Raw genomic sequence first — 19,069 nt, 5'->3', positions numbered from 1 at the left:
GCACTCCTTTTTAGCCATACTCCACTCTTGCCTTGGTGGACCAAGATCCGTGATGGACATGTTATTATATTAACAAGAAAACAAACTCTTGAATTTGGGCCTCTGATGATAGTGACACAGCACATGCACTAGGGTGTTTGGAGACAAGAGAAAAGCCAGTCCCGCAAACAAGCTTCCAGGTGTTTGCTAACGTTGAGGTGTGCAGTCTTGGTCAATCATCAATCCAGTAACACACTGCCCAGTTAAAGCACCGCCGAGCAGAACAGGAAGCAAAAAGCGTGTCCGCAGGCTGCATTGAGAGCGGCCCTGGCCTGGGTGAGGCAGCCTGCCTCTTAGGAGTGGCAGAGCTCAACAGGAAACCCCAAGGACCTTCAAGCAATAAGAGCTGAGACCTGGAAGGTTTTTCCCACTGAGAAGTCAAGACCTCTTCCATAAGGCCCCCTTCTCCACTGAAGCCTGGGTAATCCTTAACCCTAACTTGTTCGGGGCACTCTTGAGAAGACAGAAAGACTTGTCTGTACCTCTCACAGGTAACTGACACAAGTGGTTCTTCATATGGAGAAGAATCTTTCTTAAGGGATAGGTGGGAGTAGGAGAAGGGGGCTGCAAAATGCCTTCCCCAGGAGTGCCCTTTCATTTTTGTTTTCAGAGACCACGACCAGGGCGAGCAGCTCAGGTCCTCCGAAACCAGAATTGGCCGGGTCAGCGTTCCCCTCAGAAACCACACTTTGTTTTTCCTCCAGGGAGCCAGGGACTCAATCACCTGTGACCCACCGTTTCTGTGTTGCCTACACAGCACACACGTCAAGATCTAAAATGGCCTCTGCACCCTGTTGCCCTCACCCATCCTGGCCCCCACTCTGGGAATGTGTGCAGCTCCACCTTCAGCATGAAAGTCAGGAACCCGCGGCTCCTCCCTCCCCTGAAAAACAGAGCATGACCCAAAGAATAGAGCTTTTCATTCTGTACCCTTGCCGTGTTGTAATGCTCCTGTTCTCCCATAAGCCACTCTCCTGCACTTGTGTTGCTACAGGATCAGAACCTAATCCTAATTAGAACCTAGTTTTATTTATTGTATTATTATTATTAATTATTGTTTTTTGAGACACCCGAGTCACACTCTGTTGCCCAGGCTGGAGTGCAGTGGCGTGAACTCGGCTCACTGCAACCTCTGCCTCCCAGGCTCAAGTGAGCTTCCCACCTCAGCCTCCCGAGTAGCTGGGATTACAGGTGCGTGCCACCACGCCCGGCTAATTTTTGTATTTTTTTTTTATAGAGATGATGTTTCACCATGTTTTCCAGGCCGGTCTCAAACTTTCTGGCCTCAAGTGATCCAGCTGCCTCAGCCTCCCCAAGTGCTGGAATTACGGGTGTGAGCCACTGCACCTGGCCTAGAATCTAGTTTGATGTAGAAAATTCAAATTCAAATTGTCCATTCTTCACCAAGTGTGCTAAACTTGCATCTGGATGTGGGGCTGTGGTTACAGATATAGAAAACTTCATTTAATGAGAATGATATTGACATTAACACGACAACAACAACAATACTGCAGTTGATTGACTATTTCCTATGGCAAACACTGCAGAGTATTTCTCATATGTTATCACGCTCATGCCCCTGCTGAGCCTACTGTTACCGCCCCTATTTTATAGATGAGGAAAAGAGATCATAAGTAATCGAGTAACCTGCTCAGGCTGCACAGCTATTAAGAGCTGGAGCTGAGATTTGAACCTGGGCAATTGTAACTTCAAAGCTGGTGTTTCTCCCTCCCTAAGCGTCGCCCCACCCCATCTACCATTTGTACTGTGATCTTCGCTGTCATGGCATCCCATGTCTTTTGCCGTTCCAGTTCAAGAAGCTTCTCCCCATCGCCTCCTATCCACTACATCCTGACTTGCTAATGACTCTCCTTGTGAGTACCAAGGGGATGGTAAGGAGGAAGAGGGGGCTTGTGTCAAAGTGAGGTGCTCTCTAAGTTAAAAAATTGGCTTTGGAGGCCTTGGGGGGAGGGATGAATGAACATTTTATCAACACAAATGTCATTGGCAAGCCCCGAAACAAACAGTGTCCCACCGGGCTTGCTCCTTTATGAGGCATTCAATCAATAAAATGAGAGCAGAACTCTGTCAGATTTATTGGCTGGGTTCAAACCGAACACCTCTTCTACCCGCCAAAGGCTAGGTCACCAGCACTACCTCTCCTTTCCAACTCCGGACAGCCCTCATTTTCCCCTGCGGGGCTACAATGCTTCATTGTTTGAGGCAGGCCTTGTGAGAAGTTGTGTTTGTTTTGCCTCTTATCTTATCAGCTCCAGAGCTACAATGGCCCAGGTGTACTCACCATTTTACCATCAGGTGAGAGGAGATTGTGGCCTGGGTCCAGGCTGGCTGGGGAGACTTGCTGTAAAACCGACTGGCTGGTCACCATGGCGCTGTTGCCATGGTGACTGATTGTTGAGGAGGAAGTGACCTCATTGCTTCCCTGCTGGCTGTAGCGCACTCCTGCAAAACAACACAAACCCAATAGGGAACATTAGTGCCACCAGGGCCCTGGAACAATGACTCGGCACCCCGTTTTCAAGGGTGGGTAATAAGAAAATAAAGTTGCCTTCTCCTTCCCTGTCCACCCACAAGAAATATCGGCTGTTTTTCTCCAGGGTAAATATGGCATGTTCTTTATTTAATTCTAGAATATAAGCTCCATGAGGGCAGGGCATTTTTATCCCTTTTGTTTTGTTCACTGATGTATCCCCAGTGCCTTGGCACTGACTAGCCACTCAGTAAACTTCTGATGAATAAATGAATGACTGGATGGATTCTGTTGGTTATTGCTTCCGCATAGTTCTTTTAGGATACTCTTACTGGCTGGAGTATTTCTTTTATTCTTTAAAATGCCTTCTAGAAATGTTTGTTTCCCTGGCATCTCTCGTGGCGCTGCAAAGTATAAGTAGACCCATGTGACAAAGAAGAAGCCCTTGTCCAGTGACCCTTGAAAGAGCCGTAGCTTAGGCGTCAGTCTCTGTGTATCACTTTGTGGCCAGGCCCAAGAGGTCAGGGGCACGGACACAGGCAGAGCAGGACAGGGATGAGGCTGCGTCTAGGGGCTAGGCTGTAGAACTCACATTCCTTTGGTGGGGTCCCATTTGGCTGCCTTCCAGGGCACAGGGAAAGGTGCGTCTGCCGGGAGGTGGGGCAGGCAGCACACACAGGCAGATGTGGATGCTTAGTAAACCACTGGAGTTTGCTCTGCAAGGGAAGGGTAGAACCAAACATGTTTACAGCCTCACTGCTCTGACCCTCCCTCTTGCTCGGGAACCAAAATGGAGGTCTGCTCTCAGGAAAGAAAAGTACTGGGCAGAGATCAGGCAACTGAAGGAAGCCAAAGAACGCCAAGAACCTGGGTCCAGTTTGCAGATGGAAGTCCTGCTTGATGTGCCCATGAAACAGTCAAGGACAAGGTTGGGGTTACATGGGACATCTCACCCTAAGCTCGGTGCTTAGAAAGACAGTGTTCTTGTTTTTTGCTTTGGATTTGACAAAAAGGTTTGGAGGACCCTGTCTTGCAGAGACCAAATACTCTAGGCATAGAATCATCTGGAGAAGTGGACCAACTCTTTGGCTGCACGTCTTCCTTTGCCCAGTTTCCCAAGATGAACCATCCCTGTATACTGATTCTGTTGGTTCTCTTTCATCCACCCACCCCCTGCCCTAGCTAGAGCCCCACCTTCCAGAGGAGGCTACAAAGTTCCCCCAGGGGCCAGGCACACTGCCATAATCCGTGTCGTGATCTGCCTCTAATTCACTAAGATGAAGCTTACCAAGTTGAGACTAGATGAGCCCCAAGCCAGTTTTCCTTGGATCTTCCTAAGGACATTACCCAAGGCTGATATGACCTAGAACTTAAGAGGGCTGGGGAAAAAAATAAAACAAATGCTAAAGCTGGGTTCTAACCTTCAAGAGCAACTTGTCTGAGTATGTAGTGGCTTGATGCTTGCTCTATGAGCTTTTCTATTGGCCATTTTCCCCATTCTTTGAATCAAGGAGCTGCTAGTAGGGGTGGTGGTGACAGTGGGATGGCGCTGGAATTGGTGTATTGGTTTAAGGCACTACATTTTTGGGGAAGAACAGAAATCATGAAGTTAAAAGGAGGAACAACATCCAGCTCCCCAAGTCAACAGCCCGTGCCCAGTACCCTGTCCTCCTGTGCATCTATTTGCAGCCCCCACGTCTCCTGTTTGCCATTGATGCCATCCCATTGGATTAAATGAGGCCTTCTTTCTTCACTCACATTTGCCACCCAGTTCCCAGCAGGATGCTGCCAACAGTTCAAAGTGTTGTCACATAGAAGAAGAAAGAGATTTGAACCTTATGAGCTCTGAAGGCAGAGCTAGGTCCAATGGAAAAGAGGAAGGTAGATTTCAAATAAACAAAAGGAAGAATTTCTATCGAGGAAGGGCAGTGGGAAGACTATGGACTCTGCAGCTAAACCAACTCGGGTTCAAATTCTGACGCTGCTCTTAATAGATCTGTGATCATGGGAAAATTACTTTCCCTCTCTGTGCCTTTGTTTCCTCTAGAAAAGTGGAGAAAATGCATCCTCAACAGGGCTCTTTTTGGATTAGAGGTAACATCTATACGGTTTCTTGCAAAATGCCATATAAATGGCAACTATGGGTGGGGATGCTGTGGGGAGGAAGCTGGTATAGGAATGGACCCCAAGATATTTGCCCTAAGGTCCTAGAATTCTGGATGGCTTAGGACAGATTCTAAACACTGAATGGAATTATCTTTCCGTAGAGAAGAGTTTCCAAAGAATCCTACCCTGGCAGAACCACTGATGCTTTGCCCTGGAAGCAACTTAGGAGGGAGGTCTGGCCGCTGCCCTCTTGCTCCGTTCTTTTGGAGGAACTGGACTTCACCCTGTTTTTCTCCTGCTTTCTCTGACTCCCTAACCAGCTATTTACCTCCCCGAGCGGCTCTGCTCCGGAGAGAGCGGTGATAACGCTGGGAGTCAGGTGTGTTTTCACCTCCCAGCCTGTCCCCATCATCGATTCAGTCTCAAGTCAAACAGTCTCTGGATTTAGCCTATTTAATTTGGCTGACGGAAAAGGGCCAGCCCTCTGATGATCAAATATGGGTCACAGGGAGGCTTCTCCCCTACCAAAGGCTACGCAATTATTTATTTAAAAATAATTAACCAAGGATTTCCGCAGGAAACAAAAGGCTTCTTTACAAGGGAGCATGTCAGGAGAGACTCAAGAGCCATTTGTTAGAGTCTAGGCAGCATATTCCAAGGCTGTTGTGGTTTTCACACTTTGTTTTCTCCCTGACAAAACTTTAATATGAGAAATATAACGATGGAGCTGCTCTGTTAAAAGACAGATGAGCCTAGACCTCTGAACATTCCTTTAAAAGCCTCTGGTTAAATGACAGAGGTCTGGCTGGGAATTGGGGGATCCCTGTTTTAATCTCAGCTCTGCTGTCAATTTCTTGGGTGAGCACCAGCTTCCTCATCTATAAGCCAGAGGACTGCCCACCGTGGGGAGGGGGCCATTGTCACAGCAATGCGATGGGAGCCAGGCACAAGGCTGCTCATCAGCTCCAGATCCACCTGCAGTTGTTCCCACGATGCTCCTCTCACCAAGAATGTGGCAATCACTGGCCCCTGAGAGGGTGGCTGTAATCAGCCAGCCATCTTATGGGGGGAGGGGGTGGGGGTGCATCACAAGGTGTACACCAAAAATAGGTGCTCTTGTTAGAGGAAGGAGAGGCCAGTCCTCCTATATTTCAAAAACTCAGAAGAACACTTGAAGTGAGAACAAAAATAAGTGCAAAGTGTGTAGGCTCTGGAGCCAGGTGACCTGGGTTTAAATCTTGGCTCTACCCTGTAAGACCTGTGTGACCTTGGAAAGTTACTTAACCTCCCTGAGCTTCAGTTCCTCATTGTTAACAATATCCATCCGTCAGGTCATTGGGAAGAGAACGGAATGAGTTAATGGATGTCCAAGTACCCAGACCATGCTGGGCATATAACAGTTGCTGAAAACACGTCAATTCCTCCTACTCTGGGACTGTCTTTGTTTAAAAGACATTTTTAGGAAGGCTGAGGTCATGCCACTTTATTGAGCACCTACCATGTGCCAGGCACTGTGCTAGGAAGCATTAAGAAATGGAATGGCATCTTCCCTTCTTCCTTCACCAATGCAAGTTCTTAAAGTGAACATATGACAAGGGCTCTGGTTTAATATTGATTAACCAAAGATGCCAGGTGAATAGCCACAGAGGACCCACAGGAGAAATGAGAGTGGCAGATGGCAGCCATTCGCCTTCCACTTACTTCCTAGCTCAAGCCACTAATTGGCCCTGTCCCCAGTGTTGGCTCTGCAAACCACAGCAAGTGTGTCAAGCAGCAAAAGCCATCCAAGGTGGAGTCGAGACAACCCTGAGGCCCTGGTGAGTAGATCGTCTACTTTCCCCTGTTCCTAGGCATGAGCATCATGGGTATCGGGTTATTCCTGGATTCCCAACAGCATATGGGACAGACGCAGATTATTTGGTTTCTATCCGATAGACTGGTCAGAAGTGCCAAAGGCATGGCAGAAGTGCATGGTTTCAAGAAGCCAGCATCCTTGCCCTGCCTTCCTGTGCGAGCACCATCTCCAAGGTGCCTTTCACACTGCTGCAGCCTGGGATTTCTTTCTAAAACAAAGTCACACCATGCCTCTGCTCTGCTTGGAAATGTCTGATGGCTCCTCACTGCTTTCCAGAAAAGCCCCAACACCTGAGACTGGCAGAACTGGGCCTTCGCGATTCATCTGTTTTATTTATTTTTTTATTTTTTTTATTTATTTTTTTTGAGACGGAGTCTCGCTCTGCCACCCAGGCTGGAGTGCAGTGGCCGGATCTCAGCTCACTGCAAGCTCCGCCTCTCGGGTTCACGCCATTCTCCTGCCTCAGCCTCCCGAGTAGCTGGGACTACAGGCGCCCGCCACCTCGCCCGGCTAGTTTTTTGTATTTTTTAGTAGAAACAGGGTTTCACCGTGTCAGCCAGGATGGTCTCGATCTCCTGACCTCGTGATCCGCCCGTCTCGGCCTCCCAACATCTGTTTTATTTGCACTATCTCTCACCACGACCTTAACGCATTTCTCAAATGGCCTGACCATCTCCTGCCTCTGCACCTTTGCTGTTCCCTCTGCCTGGAAAGCATCTCATGTCACATGTTGCCCCCCTGTGAAGCTCTTCTTGATTCATCCTGGGAGATGGCCGCTCCATCCTTTGTATTTTACATGCACTAGACAGAGGCTTACGGCAGGAGTCAGTCACCCTGCATGCATGCTGATGATATGTTCACTTTTCTCTGCCTCTTAAAGACAGAGATGAGTTTTTACTTGTCACATCCTCACAGCCTAGCAGACTGCCTGATACTATGAATATTTATTGACTGAAGGAATGAAACCCCAGCAGCTTCGAGCACCCATGCCCCAGACAAAGAGCACCACATCTAGCAGAAGGAGAAAATACAGTCAGTTCTGTATTTATTGTAGTGAAAGTGTAAATCTGTTCCAATTCTACTGATATATTAGGGGATAATTTGAGTATAATGTCAATTTCACATTTGCAAAACACTTAGTGAATTCAGAAAGCTGCATCCAGCCGAATGGAACCACATAGGAGAATGCTAACAATGCTGCTGTATGTACATATGCACACCTCAAACATCCTCCAAACACCTCAGTCCACTGTGTGCGCTGGTGAGACACATCCACGCAATATGGAGTCACATCTTTTCCTTCCCATTTCAGATAACCCTTTTTCCACTGATTCACAGTAACACACAACCCGCAGCCCTTCTGATGCCCACTTCCCTAGGCAAACTTGCCATATTTATTGTTGTACAGCATTTATATATTTCTTAACTATTTAACGGATATAAAACTCTGATAATCTTTTTATTGGATTCTTATCTTTTAAAAATGTGTTGGCTAGGCACGGTGGCTCATGCCTGTAATCCCAGCACTTTGGGAGGCCGAGGCAGATGGATCACTTAAGGTCAGGAGTTCGAGACCAGCCTGGCCAACGTGGTGAAACCCTCTCTCTACTAAAAATACAAAATTTAGCTGGGTATGGTGGTACGTGCATTAGCTGGGCACAGTGTTGTAATCCCAGCTACTCAGGAAGTTAAGGCAGGAAAATTGCTTGAACCTGGGAGGTGGAGGTTGCAGTGAGCTGAGATCGCGCCACTGCACTCCAGCCTGGGTGACCAGAGCAAGACTTCATCTCAAAGCAAAAAATGTGTCACTGAAGAGGTTTTCAAGTGTTGTGCTTTTTAAAAATTTTATTTCAGAGATGGAGTCTCATTCTGTCACCTAATCTGGGTACAGTGGCATAATCTCAGCTCACGGCAACTTTCACCTCCCGGGCTCAAGTGATTCTCCTGCCTCAGCCTTCTAAGTAGCTGGGACTACAGGTGCCCACCACCATGCTCAGCTAAATTTTTGTATTTTTGGTAGAGACAGGGTTTCACCGTGTTGGCCAGGCTGGTCTCAAACTCTTGAACTCAAGTCATCCACCCGCCTCAGTCCCCCAAAGTGCTGGGATTGCAGGCATGAGCCACCCTGCCTGGCCTCAAGTGTTGTGCTTTTAATCCTGTTTTTCCCACAAGCCCTGTGGTTCTTACCACATGGCTTAGCAAACTGTGGTGAATTTTAGGCTGCGTATGTCAGGTTATATAGAACCTACTGTGCCTGTGTGTTGAAAGACAAACATGACTGCCTTACAGGAGGACCCCAGAGAGGCACTGCTTAGGGTGCCATTCACCAGAGAGACTTTGCAGAAACCTGTGCTTCAGGGGCTTAGAGCTACAGCTCACAGAGCCCCTGGCGATTTAATTCCACTCTAAGAGCTTCAAAAAACAGCTGAGACCCCAATTCCACGATTCCAGAGATCAACTGGGCACCAGGCTCCAGACACTTTAACAATCTCTCTCCCTCTCTCTCTCTCTCTGCCTTAACTCTCTGATGATTCTGGGTCAGTTAACTTCTGGGCGTTGGCATTTTTGTCTGTGAAAGGGGCATGCAGATATTCCTTCTTCACAACCCAGAATCATGAATGAATAAAATAATGTCAGAGATGCACTGGTTCTGCTGTGTGAACAGAAGAGCAATGTCAACCAGGAAAACAGGACCAGAATTGCTCTTTCAGTAAGAAGAAGTGAGGAAAGTGGGGATTCCTGGGCAATGTGGGCTCAGCTTGCCCCTGATGTGGCCTTTGGCGCTGAAGCCTGGGGGTTCCTTTCGCTGAGGTCTGTGAGCTGCACCCAGAATCTGGTGGGATGCCGTTCACCCTTGACATTTCAGAGCCAACCTCCCATCCCTGATAATGCAGGAATGTTCCTCTGGCTGGTGGACCTCTGCCAGCATGAGTGAGCGTCCCAGCCACCAACAGAGTAAACATTACTCAACTGGCTGGGGCTCTGTCACACACATTCTTCCCCTGTGTTTCTAACCTCATGCAGAGCACAACCCAACCCTGTTGGGTCTAGAAACTGGGAATTTAAACTCAGGCAGGAGAGAACATGCGAAGGAGAAAGCTCTTCCAAAAGGAAATAACTCTGTTCATTGTTCATAAATTATGAGTAGACAGTGCCATCTTTCCTAGGAAGCCAAATCGTTATGTTGGGGAGAGCATAGGGAGAGACTGCGCCAGGCTTGATGGACCCAGTACTGTGTCCTGATAACTCTACCTTCTCCCTAAACACGTTACTTTTCTTAAGGACAGAGGCAGACAGACAAATGATTCCATCTGGTGAACTTCTGAGAGGCCCATTTGGAAGAAAAGAATGTGAACAATTCCCTGGCTTGAAACTGAGAACTCCAGCAATTAAAGCTTTCAAATGAGTTAGCATTGCTGCCTCAGTGTCCTTGTTTGTAGCACAGGACTTTTGCTAGTTCTTATTAATACTTCCTCCTCTGCGAGGATAAAGATTCATGTTTGCAAAGAGTTTAGAAGATTAAAAATCTGCGAGTGTGGAAGAAAAAGCTGATGCAAGATGAAAGCAATTTAAATGCTGGGCTGGTTTCAATTCCAGATCCCTTTCTACCTAACATGGCTTAGTTAGGAGCTCAATTCATAAGAGGAGAAATACAGACAGGCCTGTGGGGACAGTAAACATTCTTGACTCAAGGAGTAAAAGTTGAGTGATACTTAAGGGAAGCCCACAAACTGGTTTTCTTATTTAAAAAAAAATCAAAGCAAATGTAACCAAGAAAAGAAAAAAAATCTTTCATCAAAAGCACCTTGGCTGAGAACAGAAGCTAATGTGCATGGTGCACTTGAAAAAACTGCACATGCGGGGAGGTAGAAGAGCAACAGAAACTCCGCGTGTCCTCCCCCACAAGGTCTACCTGTGCCACCACGCCTCATCCCTACCAGAGTGGCAGTTTCTGCAGGCAAACATCAGGTGGTTTGCAACGAATAGTTCAGCCTGAAGATTGCTGCTGTAGGCAAAAGGAACCAGCCTGGCACTTGAGAACTTGGGCAGTCCTCACATCTGAGAGTATGTCACACCCGTCTGCTTCTCAATGTGTCACAGGCACCCATTTGACAGAGTGGAAAACTGAGGTTCAGAGAGGACAAGGTTGTTTGCACCGCTCCTTGCTAGGGGGTCTCCCAGCAAGTCAGTGGTGTTCCAAAGCTGACCCTTCTCCCTCTTTCCCATAAGCCCCAAATGGGCTCCAGATATGTAGAGCCTCCCCATCATGACCCACTAATAGCTTGAAATGATTTTGCAGGTTTGTTTACTTGTTCCTTGGCTGCATCCCTCACTAGAATGTAAGCCCCATGAGGGCAGGACCTTGTCTGTATTCTCCATTTTCTTCTTGGCATGGAGTCATGCTAGGCATTCATTAAACATTTGCTGAAGGAGTAAATGATGAATGAATAACCTACGCTTAAACTCTGATGACTCCACATCACTTTCCCCTTTAGACTGTTGAGTTGAGTGATGGTGAAGTGACCGGAGTATATCCATTTATCCTCTAAATCTCCCCATTTTTCTTTTCGTTTTTGAGGCAAGCTCTAGCTCTGTCACCCAGGCTGGAGTGCGGTGGCGCAATCACAGCTCACTGCCGCCTTGACCTGCTGGGCTCAAGGAATCCTTCTACCTCAGCCCCCCAAATAGTTGAGACTACAGGTGCATGCCACCATGCTTGGCTAATTTATTATTATTATTATTATTGTTATTATTTTGTAGAGATGGGGGCTCTATGTTGCCCAGGGTGGTCTCAAACTCCTGGGCTCAAGTAGTCCTGCTTTGGCCTCCCTCTCCCTGTTTTTCTGTGGGCAAGGAGAGGCAAGCATTCTTTTTAAGGAGGAAGAAAGGGGAGTAAGAGAAAAGGAGAGAGAGATTAAAATATAATCAAAATTGAAGAAACAGTATTGATAGACTTGGGCAGTTTCACATTTGAAGAACCGAGTTTGGGGGCCACTGGGTTGATTTGGGTATAAGGAGAAGAGTCAATTAATGGGATTTTACTGTGGCAACATGAGTAACTTAAATGCCTCTTTCTCCAAAGAAACTAGGGTAAAACTAAGAAGGGTTAACGGTGGACATCGTTAGGCTTAAAGGCTGTGGGGACAGACAGTGCTCTTCTGCAGTCTGCCTCCTGGGGTCTGGTGTTTTCTGAGCAGCTGCCTTTGCGGGCAGAGATAATATGGCTGCAACAAAGGCCTCTAGGCCTGGCCGACAAGGAGAATGGCGATGCTCCCAGTGGGTCTGGGCAAAGCGAGAAAGGCTATAAAGCCATCAGCAGACTGAGCCACTGGGTGTCCACACAAAAGTAAGGTCCTATAAACAGACATCTGTATTGTGACTGAAGGGCTAATAAAATTGCCTTAGAAAAGAGAGGTTTTCCACCACAGCCTCTACATAAGAAAGACCCTACTGGGAGATGATACCCAGGGAGAAGATCCTTTGAGGCCTGGCAAGTGTCAGAGCTGCCTTGTGATAGGGATTTGCCTGGCCAGATCCCAGCCTCTTCATCACTGTCACAGAGGGCATCTCCATCAGTATCATTATCATCATCATCATCATCACCATCATCATCATGACAGATAGCTATTGATCACTGGCAGGCCCAGGGAGGCTCATCCCAAGCAACACCAGGTGTTGGGCACTGAGCTAGGAGCACCAGGCAGATGCTCAGGGAGCACCACCAGAGACCTGATGGCTGCCCAGAGCGGGGCAGTTTTGCTTCTGTCTCTCCAGATAATTGATTTGCAGTAGCCCAGTCCCTTTTCTAGACCTCACTTTGCTCAACGGAAACACAAGAGGAGAAGTTCTTGCTTTTTTCTTGCCCTGGGGATCCTGGTAAGAGATTTTAAAAGGAATGAAAGTAGTAGAACATTAAGCTAACTAGCAGAACTAAATTAAATGAGACTAGTTTACCAGTAAAATATTAGGGAGAAAGTCATGATATGTTCTTTGAAAACTTTCTGGTAACATTAAATGTTGACATTAATTTGTGAACTGTATACTTAAGCAGTGTTAATAGGGGTGAGCTGAGTGACATTGTTTCTAGAGAAGAGAAAATATGCCTATATATATATACAGCACATATATGCTATATAAAACATAACTAATCCTATGCTCAGTTTAATTCTTAAACTGAATACCAAATTTATAAAACAGGGGCTTCCTGCATATGCTTTGACAGGGAGCCCTCTATAATAGATATCTTTATTTCACAAATATATGGAGTGTCTACCGTGTGCCAGGCACAGGGCTATGGGCTGGAGACACAATGGTGAAGAAATCCAACTCAGGCTTAGATGTTGGTACAGCCCACAATGCTACCATTCAGAATACATTCATAGAGAGCAAGGCATTCAGAGACTTCAGGGACCTTCTTCTTCATGGTGAGATTGAAGTTTACAAGTAGGGATGCAAAGCCTCTAGTTCCCCTGGCTGTAGGGTTGTAGACAATGAGGAAGAAAGGCTGTTCATTTCTGTCTCTATCCACAAAACACCTTGAGAGAAATTAAGCACTTGTGTGCCCATCGTGCAAACTGATGTTACACAAATAGGAGATGTTGTTTAAGTGTTTTCCACCCTTGCTGAACAAGAACTCACTTAGGCTTCACTGCCAACCCAGTCCAATGGGTGCCAAGCAGGAAGAAGCACCCTGCAGTGGACAGGGCCAGAAGGCATGGGCATGCCAGCTGCTATTCAGAGGCCCTGAAAGTGTTAACCTCCAGCAGTTATAGGTGTCTCGTTTATACCCATTATAAATCTGTTTATTGTGACTGGCCCCACCCAATCTGCTGGTGTTGTAAAGCTCTAATGATCCCTAATAAAGGCGGAAGGCTTCTAACAGCACACAGTTCCTGAAACGGGGAAGGAGCGAGGGAGTGAGGGAGAGAAGGAGAGAGAGACAGATGATGAGTTTCACAATAAAATACCACAATGGCAAGCCTCCCTCTGTACTTCAAGCTGCGGAGTCCTGGGCCCCAAGACTGGATGCAACACGCAGTCTCCAAATAATAGCCTGTCAGAGTGGAAAGGCCCTCATCCCACACCCTCATTTGCCAGAATTCCCAGGAAGTTAAATGATTCACCCAAGGTCACCCTTGCTCATTGGTGGCTCTGATCTCCTGAATCCTAGTCCAAGGCCTCTCACCCCGGCTGCTTCTCCTTTCCCATTTCTGCAAGGGGCCATGAGGATTACCTTCAACCCCTTCAGAACTCTCCTGCTCCATCAGGCCTAGTAATGTCAACCCTGACTATGCATCCAAATCTCTCTCTCTCTTTTTTGTTTTTTAGAGACAGGGTCTCACTCTGTCACCTGGGCTGTAGTGTAGTGGCACCAATGGGCACAAAGTGCTTAATTTATCTCAAGGTGTTTTATGAATGGAGATAGAAATAAGTAGCCTGTTCTCCTTGTTGTCTACAATCCAACTGCCATAGCTCACTCCACCCTCAAACTCCTGGGCTCAAGTGATCCTCCTGCCTCAGCCTCCCAAGTAGCTGGGACTCTAGGCAAATCTCTTAGGGCTTTTGTCAAAAGCTCTTATGCCTGTAAAGCCCTCATTTCTCAATTCTGATTCTAAAGGTGTGGGTGGGTGGAGGGAGCCATGTCTATTTTTAATGAGCTCCCTGGATGATTTTTATGTGGTCTGGAGAGAGATTTGAGAACCACTGATCTTGCCAATACTTAGGTTCATTGTTTCTGATGTTTCAAATGACAAGCAGGGTTTATGGAAAGGGAAATCAATCCTTCCAGGGTGAAAGCAAGGCAAAACCCTTGTCAAGAACCCAGAGAGAACCCAAGCTCTTCTGTTCTCTCAACACCCTCAAGTTTCTGAGTCAATTCAATAATACTGTAATGGCAGCTAACCTTCCTTGCCAGGCACTGTTCTTGGCACTGGGCGTGTCTGATCATATTTAAGCCTCACAGCACCCCTAAGGGGATAGGTATTGGGACAAAGAGGCTAATAACTTGAGGCCACACTGCCAGATAGTGACAGAACCACAACCCAAGCCAAGCCTGATTTGGGTGCTATGCTTGGCTACCCAGACACACACATCTGAATCCAGTCCTGAGAAGGCACTGGCCATAACCAGCTCACCTTGGCTCAGGTAGACTTTCCTTAGGAAAGTCTACATGCTAAAGACCATCTGCACAGTGTTTCTCCAACTTAGGAAGAACATGCAGAGTATAAGTCCTGAGAAAACTGACTATTGACTTCTCAAAAGCATTGGAGGCATCGAGTCCCCCCACTTGCCAGTTGATTCCTCAGTGGCTGAACTCACACAAGTGTGCTATTGCGGAGGTTGTTGAAGTTAGAGTGTAGGGTAACGGGAAGGTACCTGAAGCAGATGCATGCTCACAGGTTGAGGCGAGTGGTTTCCAGAAAATCAGCCCGTAGGAGCTTCTGAGGTTTCCCTTTGCTTACTGTGGGGCTGTGTGCACCCTCTCCTTCTTAATGCTCCTTCGCCTGAAGTTTGGGGGAACTTCCCTTCTAAGAACAAAGGCCATTAAGCTTCCCAGATGCAGCCTCCACTGGGAACATCCCACACCCCCTCTACCTGATAGGTTCCCAGGGCTAATTACTAACAAGCAATACACATGAGAGGGGTAGGGGTACTCACACCTCCTTTAACTAAAAAAGAAAAATGGCTGGGCATGATGGTTCATGCCTGTAATCCCAGCACTTTGGGAGACTGAGGCGGGTGGATCACGAGGTCAGGAGATCGCAACTATCCTGGCTAACACAGTGAAACCCCATCTCTACTTAAAAAAAAAAAAATACAAAAAATTAGCGTGGTGGTGGGCGCCTGTAGTCCCAGCTACTCGGGAGGCTGAGGCAGGAGAATGGCATGAACCCAGGAGGCGGAGCTTGCAGTGTGCCAAGATCGTGCCACTGCACTCCAGCCTGGGCAACAGAGTGAGACTCCATCTCTCAAAAAAAAAAAAAAAAAAAAGAAAGAAAGAAAGAAAGAAAAAGAAAAAGAAAAATGCCCTATTAGTTACAGGAAATTCACGGTCATCTCGACTACATAAACATCATGAACTTGACCTCCTGCTACACGGTCATGACCCTGCCCTCTGCCCCCACCAATCCATGGTCTTCCCAGCTTCCCCTCACTGTTTCCTGAATTTGTACTAAATGACTTACGACACTCAATATGCCTTGTGGATGTCACAGAGAAGTCCTAGGAAGACCGGGAGACTGCCTCATGCCCAATGTGCTACAAGAAGCCAGCCTAAGTTTGCTGCAAACACCAAGATGAATATCTAGTTGGAGATACCCAAATTCTTTAAAAATCAAGATTGGATGAAACCTCCAAGAAGGACAAGGAAAGAGGGAAAAAACTAAAAAACCAAAAAAACAAAGAACCCACAAGCCTCTGCAAGGAATGGTAACAGCTACTATTTATGAGAGCCTGTTACGTCTGGAGTGTTTTACATATATATTATCTCATTTAATTCTTCCAGCATCTGCATGAGTGGATGTCTCCACACCTCGAGAGGCAAGCACAGAGATTCCAGAGACTTGCCCAGGGTCACACAGCAGTAAGTGGCCAAGTTAAGGTTGGAATTTGGGTGTGGCTCCATAGCCTGTAATTTTGTCGCTGTACCGGCTGGATTTAAAAGAGCATTTCCCCATATTAGATGTCAAGGCTGGGGATGGTGAGGCAAATTACACAGGTTGGGGAGGCAAAGGGGAATGAGTTGCTAATCCACCCCCGGTACTCAAAGTGTGTCCCAGACCATCCTCTTCAACAGCACCTGGGAACCTGTTGAAAATGCAGAAACTCGGGCCTCACCCCAGGCCTACAGAATGAGAATCTGTATCTTAACACCCCCCGCCCCAGGGAATTAGCGTGCACTTTAACATTTGAGAAGCTAAATTTGAGAACCTGAGAATTGGTTCTCAAATTTAGCTGCACATTGCTATCACTTAGAAAATTCTAACTACTGATGTGTAGGCCCACTCCCCAGCCGTTCTGACAGGTCCAGGGTGCAGCTTGGATACTGGGATTTTTAGATACTCCCTCAGGTGATTCTAAAGTGTGGACACATTTGAGAACTATTGTCCTACGGCAGGGTCAGCAAACTGGTCTGTTGACCAAAGCAGCCTGTCTTTGTACGACCCACCAGCTACGAATGGGTTTCACATTTTTAAATAGTTGAGAAACAATCCATTAAAGACTATAGGATGCTATGTGAAAATTATATGAAACTTAAATTTCAGTCCCCATAAAGTTTGCTTGGAAGACAGCGATGTTCACTCACTTCCATGTCTATGGTGCTACAAAGGCACAGTTGAGTAATTACAACTGAATAGTTTAAAATAATATTTACTATCTGGCTCTTTACAGAAAAGGTTTGTCAATCCCTGTTCTAGAGTATTTATGAATAGCTAGGATAATAACCATGATTGACTGATTGATCTGACTTTATATGTGGGCTGAATTCCTTTTATATACATAGTTTCTGTGTGTGTGTGTGTGTGTGTGTGTGTGTGTGTGTGTGTATAATACATATATATGCATGTATATTTCTCTCTCTCCTCTTCATTTGTGTTTGTACGTCCCCCTAAAAAACAGGTAGAGGCATAAGGCCAGATCTTGTTCCATTCCATTAAGCAGGTAGCTTCAAAGGCCCTTGCACAGATCTCTGCCTCTCTCTGCACCGTGGTGCTTAATTCTCTCCAAGTTCCTGTCACTTCCCATCAAACCTTCAACAGTTTCCAAGAGCACTTCTACCATGAGCAGCAGGCCAGGGCTGTGTGCTTGCAGGCAGCTTCCTTCCTCCTCAGAGCTGACTGGAGGCGGCAAGGAGTCCTTGAATCGTCTAAGGATCCTTCAGGGGGGATTAGGCATGACCCTTAGGTGATAGGACTGCAGTATCTCCTGGCCCCTTTGTGCAAAGGCTTGGAGCCCCACCAGCCCAGCAGCCTGGTTTCTTTGTATGCAGACCAGGGCTGGTTCCCTATCAGGGGGAGGCTGACAGCAGAATACCCTGAAGGTTACGCCTCTTAATCTCATTAATATCCTGATTGTCTTCCCCAATCTAGTGGCAGCCGATGGGGTGGTACCCACAAGATAAAATGATCTTCAAATTCAAGAGATAAAATGGCACTCAGATAAAGTCCCTAAGACGGAGAACACTGGAGCCGCCCATGTCCACCACTTACTAAACCTCAAGTCAGTAAGAATGTGCTTCCTACAATAGCAGACATTTCAAGGCAAGATTTGTCTCTCTTCTGAACTGAAATAATCTGCTACTTAGGGACAATGGGCCTTATTTACCATGAGGAACTTTGCTGCTGAGATGAATATTTTTACAACTGCCCTCATAAACCCCTCCCGCTGTCTGCTGCCCAGGGAGTGGGCGGAGCTCCCAGAGGTGAGCTGAGGTGCTTGCACTGTCTCAGAAGCCCCATTAAGTTGTTAAGGCATTTAGTAGCCCAGACGGTGCCGACTGCAAGGGCAGTTCAAATCCCCACACAGATGGGGATGGGGTCGTGAAACAGGGGGCTTTGATTTCTTGCCTGGGCAGGGCACAGAATCCACCTTGGTCAGGGGCAGTGGTTGGGGAGGAAGCAGTAAACTAGCCAGAATGGGAGACTCACACCCTTACCCCACCTCTTTGGCCGTGATCTCCCAAAGCCTTGGTGTCATTCAGAGGGGAACAGTAGGAATGTGGGAAAAGGAACTGCTGGGGGCTGTCTGTGTGTGTGTGTGTGTATGTGTGCGTGTGCGCGCGCGCGTGTGTGTGTGTTTCTCTCTCTCTCTGTGTGTGTGTTGGATTTTGTGCCTGAAAAGTTTTAGCATCTGCATAAAGCAAAAAGAGATAGACAGTGTGCAACAGCTCAAAACCTCTCCCCACCACTTACTAAGAATATGAAGTTGGGCACATTCCTTCCATTCTAAATAGTTCACTTCCCTTGATTGTAAAATGAAGATGACACTACAGATGGCTCCTACTCTGCAGGGTCATTGTGCGGGTCACATAAGCTGATGCACAGAGGAACTCGGCCCAGGGCCTGGGACCAAGGAAGTAAGTGCTCCATCAACACTGGCCATTAGAATTCCTCTCGTTGAGTCACTACCTTGCCACTGGAAACTTTGGAGATTTCCTCGGGTCCTGCAGAATTCAGTGCCGGGAAAAGCAACAGCACTTCACATAGGTACCCTGGCCCAGAGTTTGGCTTGTCTGAGACCCAGGGTTAGATTCCCACAGGTAACCTGGGAGGGACTGTGAAGGGGGATGAGGGAGGGGCAGGAGGCAGGATTCTCTGTTTTTCAAGCTCTAAGCTACATCAGGGAAGTCAAGTCCACTGGGTTTGGAGAGGGAGGAATAGAGTTCAGCGAGAGGAGGAGCAGCAGCCACAGAAATAAATGTCTCCTCTTTGGTAAAGGGGCTACGGTTCGGGACCCATGAAAGTCCTCCTGGAGGGGCCTCTTCTCTTCTTTGTGCCTCACTTTCTTTCCAGGAGAGTAAGTCCCCACTTCCCTCTCAAAAGGTGACACAAGAGTGAGCACATCACGCATGGGAGAGC

General features: G+C 47.1%; 2 protein-coding genes across 6 annotated transcripts in view; both read right to left on the bottom strand.

Annotated features, from left to right (window-relative positions):
• The window catches only part of SYNRG (synergin gamma), a 334,879-nt gene that overhangs the window by 194,059 nt on the left and 121,751 nt on the right, over positions 1 to 19,069 (bottom strand). The window lies entirely within an intron of this gene.
• The window catches only part of HNF1B (HNF1 homeobox B), a 70,955-nt gene that overhangs the window by 23,426 nt on the left and 28,460 nt on the right, over positions 1 to 19,069 (bottom strand). For all 5 annotated transcript variants that reach the window (XM_077969405.1, XM_001112182.5, XM_077969406.1 and 2 more), the window contains 1 exon segment: positions 2,342 to 2,502. In XM_077969405.1, coding sequence (XP_077825531.1) covers positions 2,342 to 2,502 — 161 coding nt within the window.

This window comes from Macaca mulatta, chromosome 16 (assembly GCF_049350105.2).
Source record: "Macaca mulatta isolate MMU2019108-1 chromosome 16, T2T-MMU8v2.0, whole genome shotgun sequence".
Taxonomy (NCBI): domain Eukaryota; kingdom Metazoa; phylum Chordata; class Mammalia; order Primates; family Cercopithecidae; genus Macaca; species Macaca mulatta.
The sequence above is the reverse complement of the archived record's forward strand: the minus strand, read 5'-3'. Positions and strand labels throughout refer to the sequence as shown.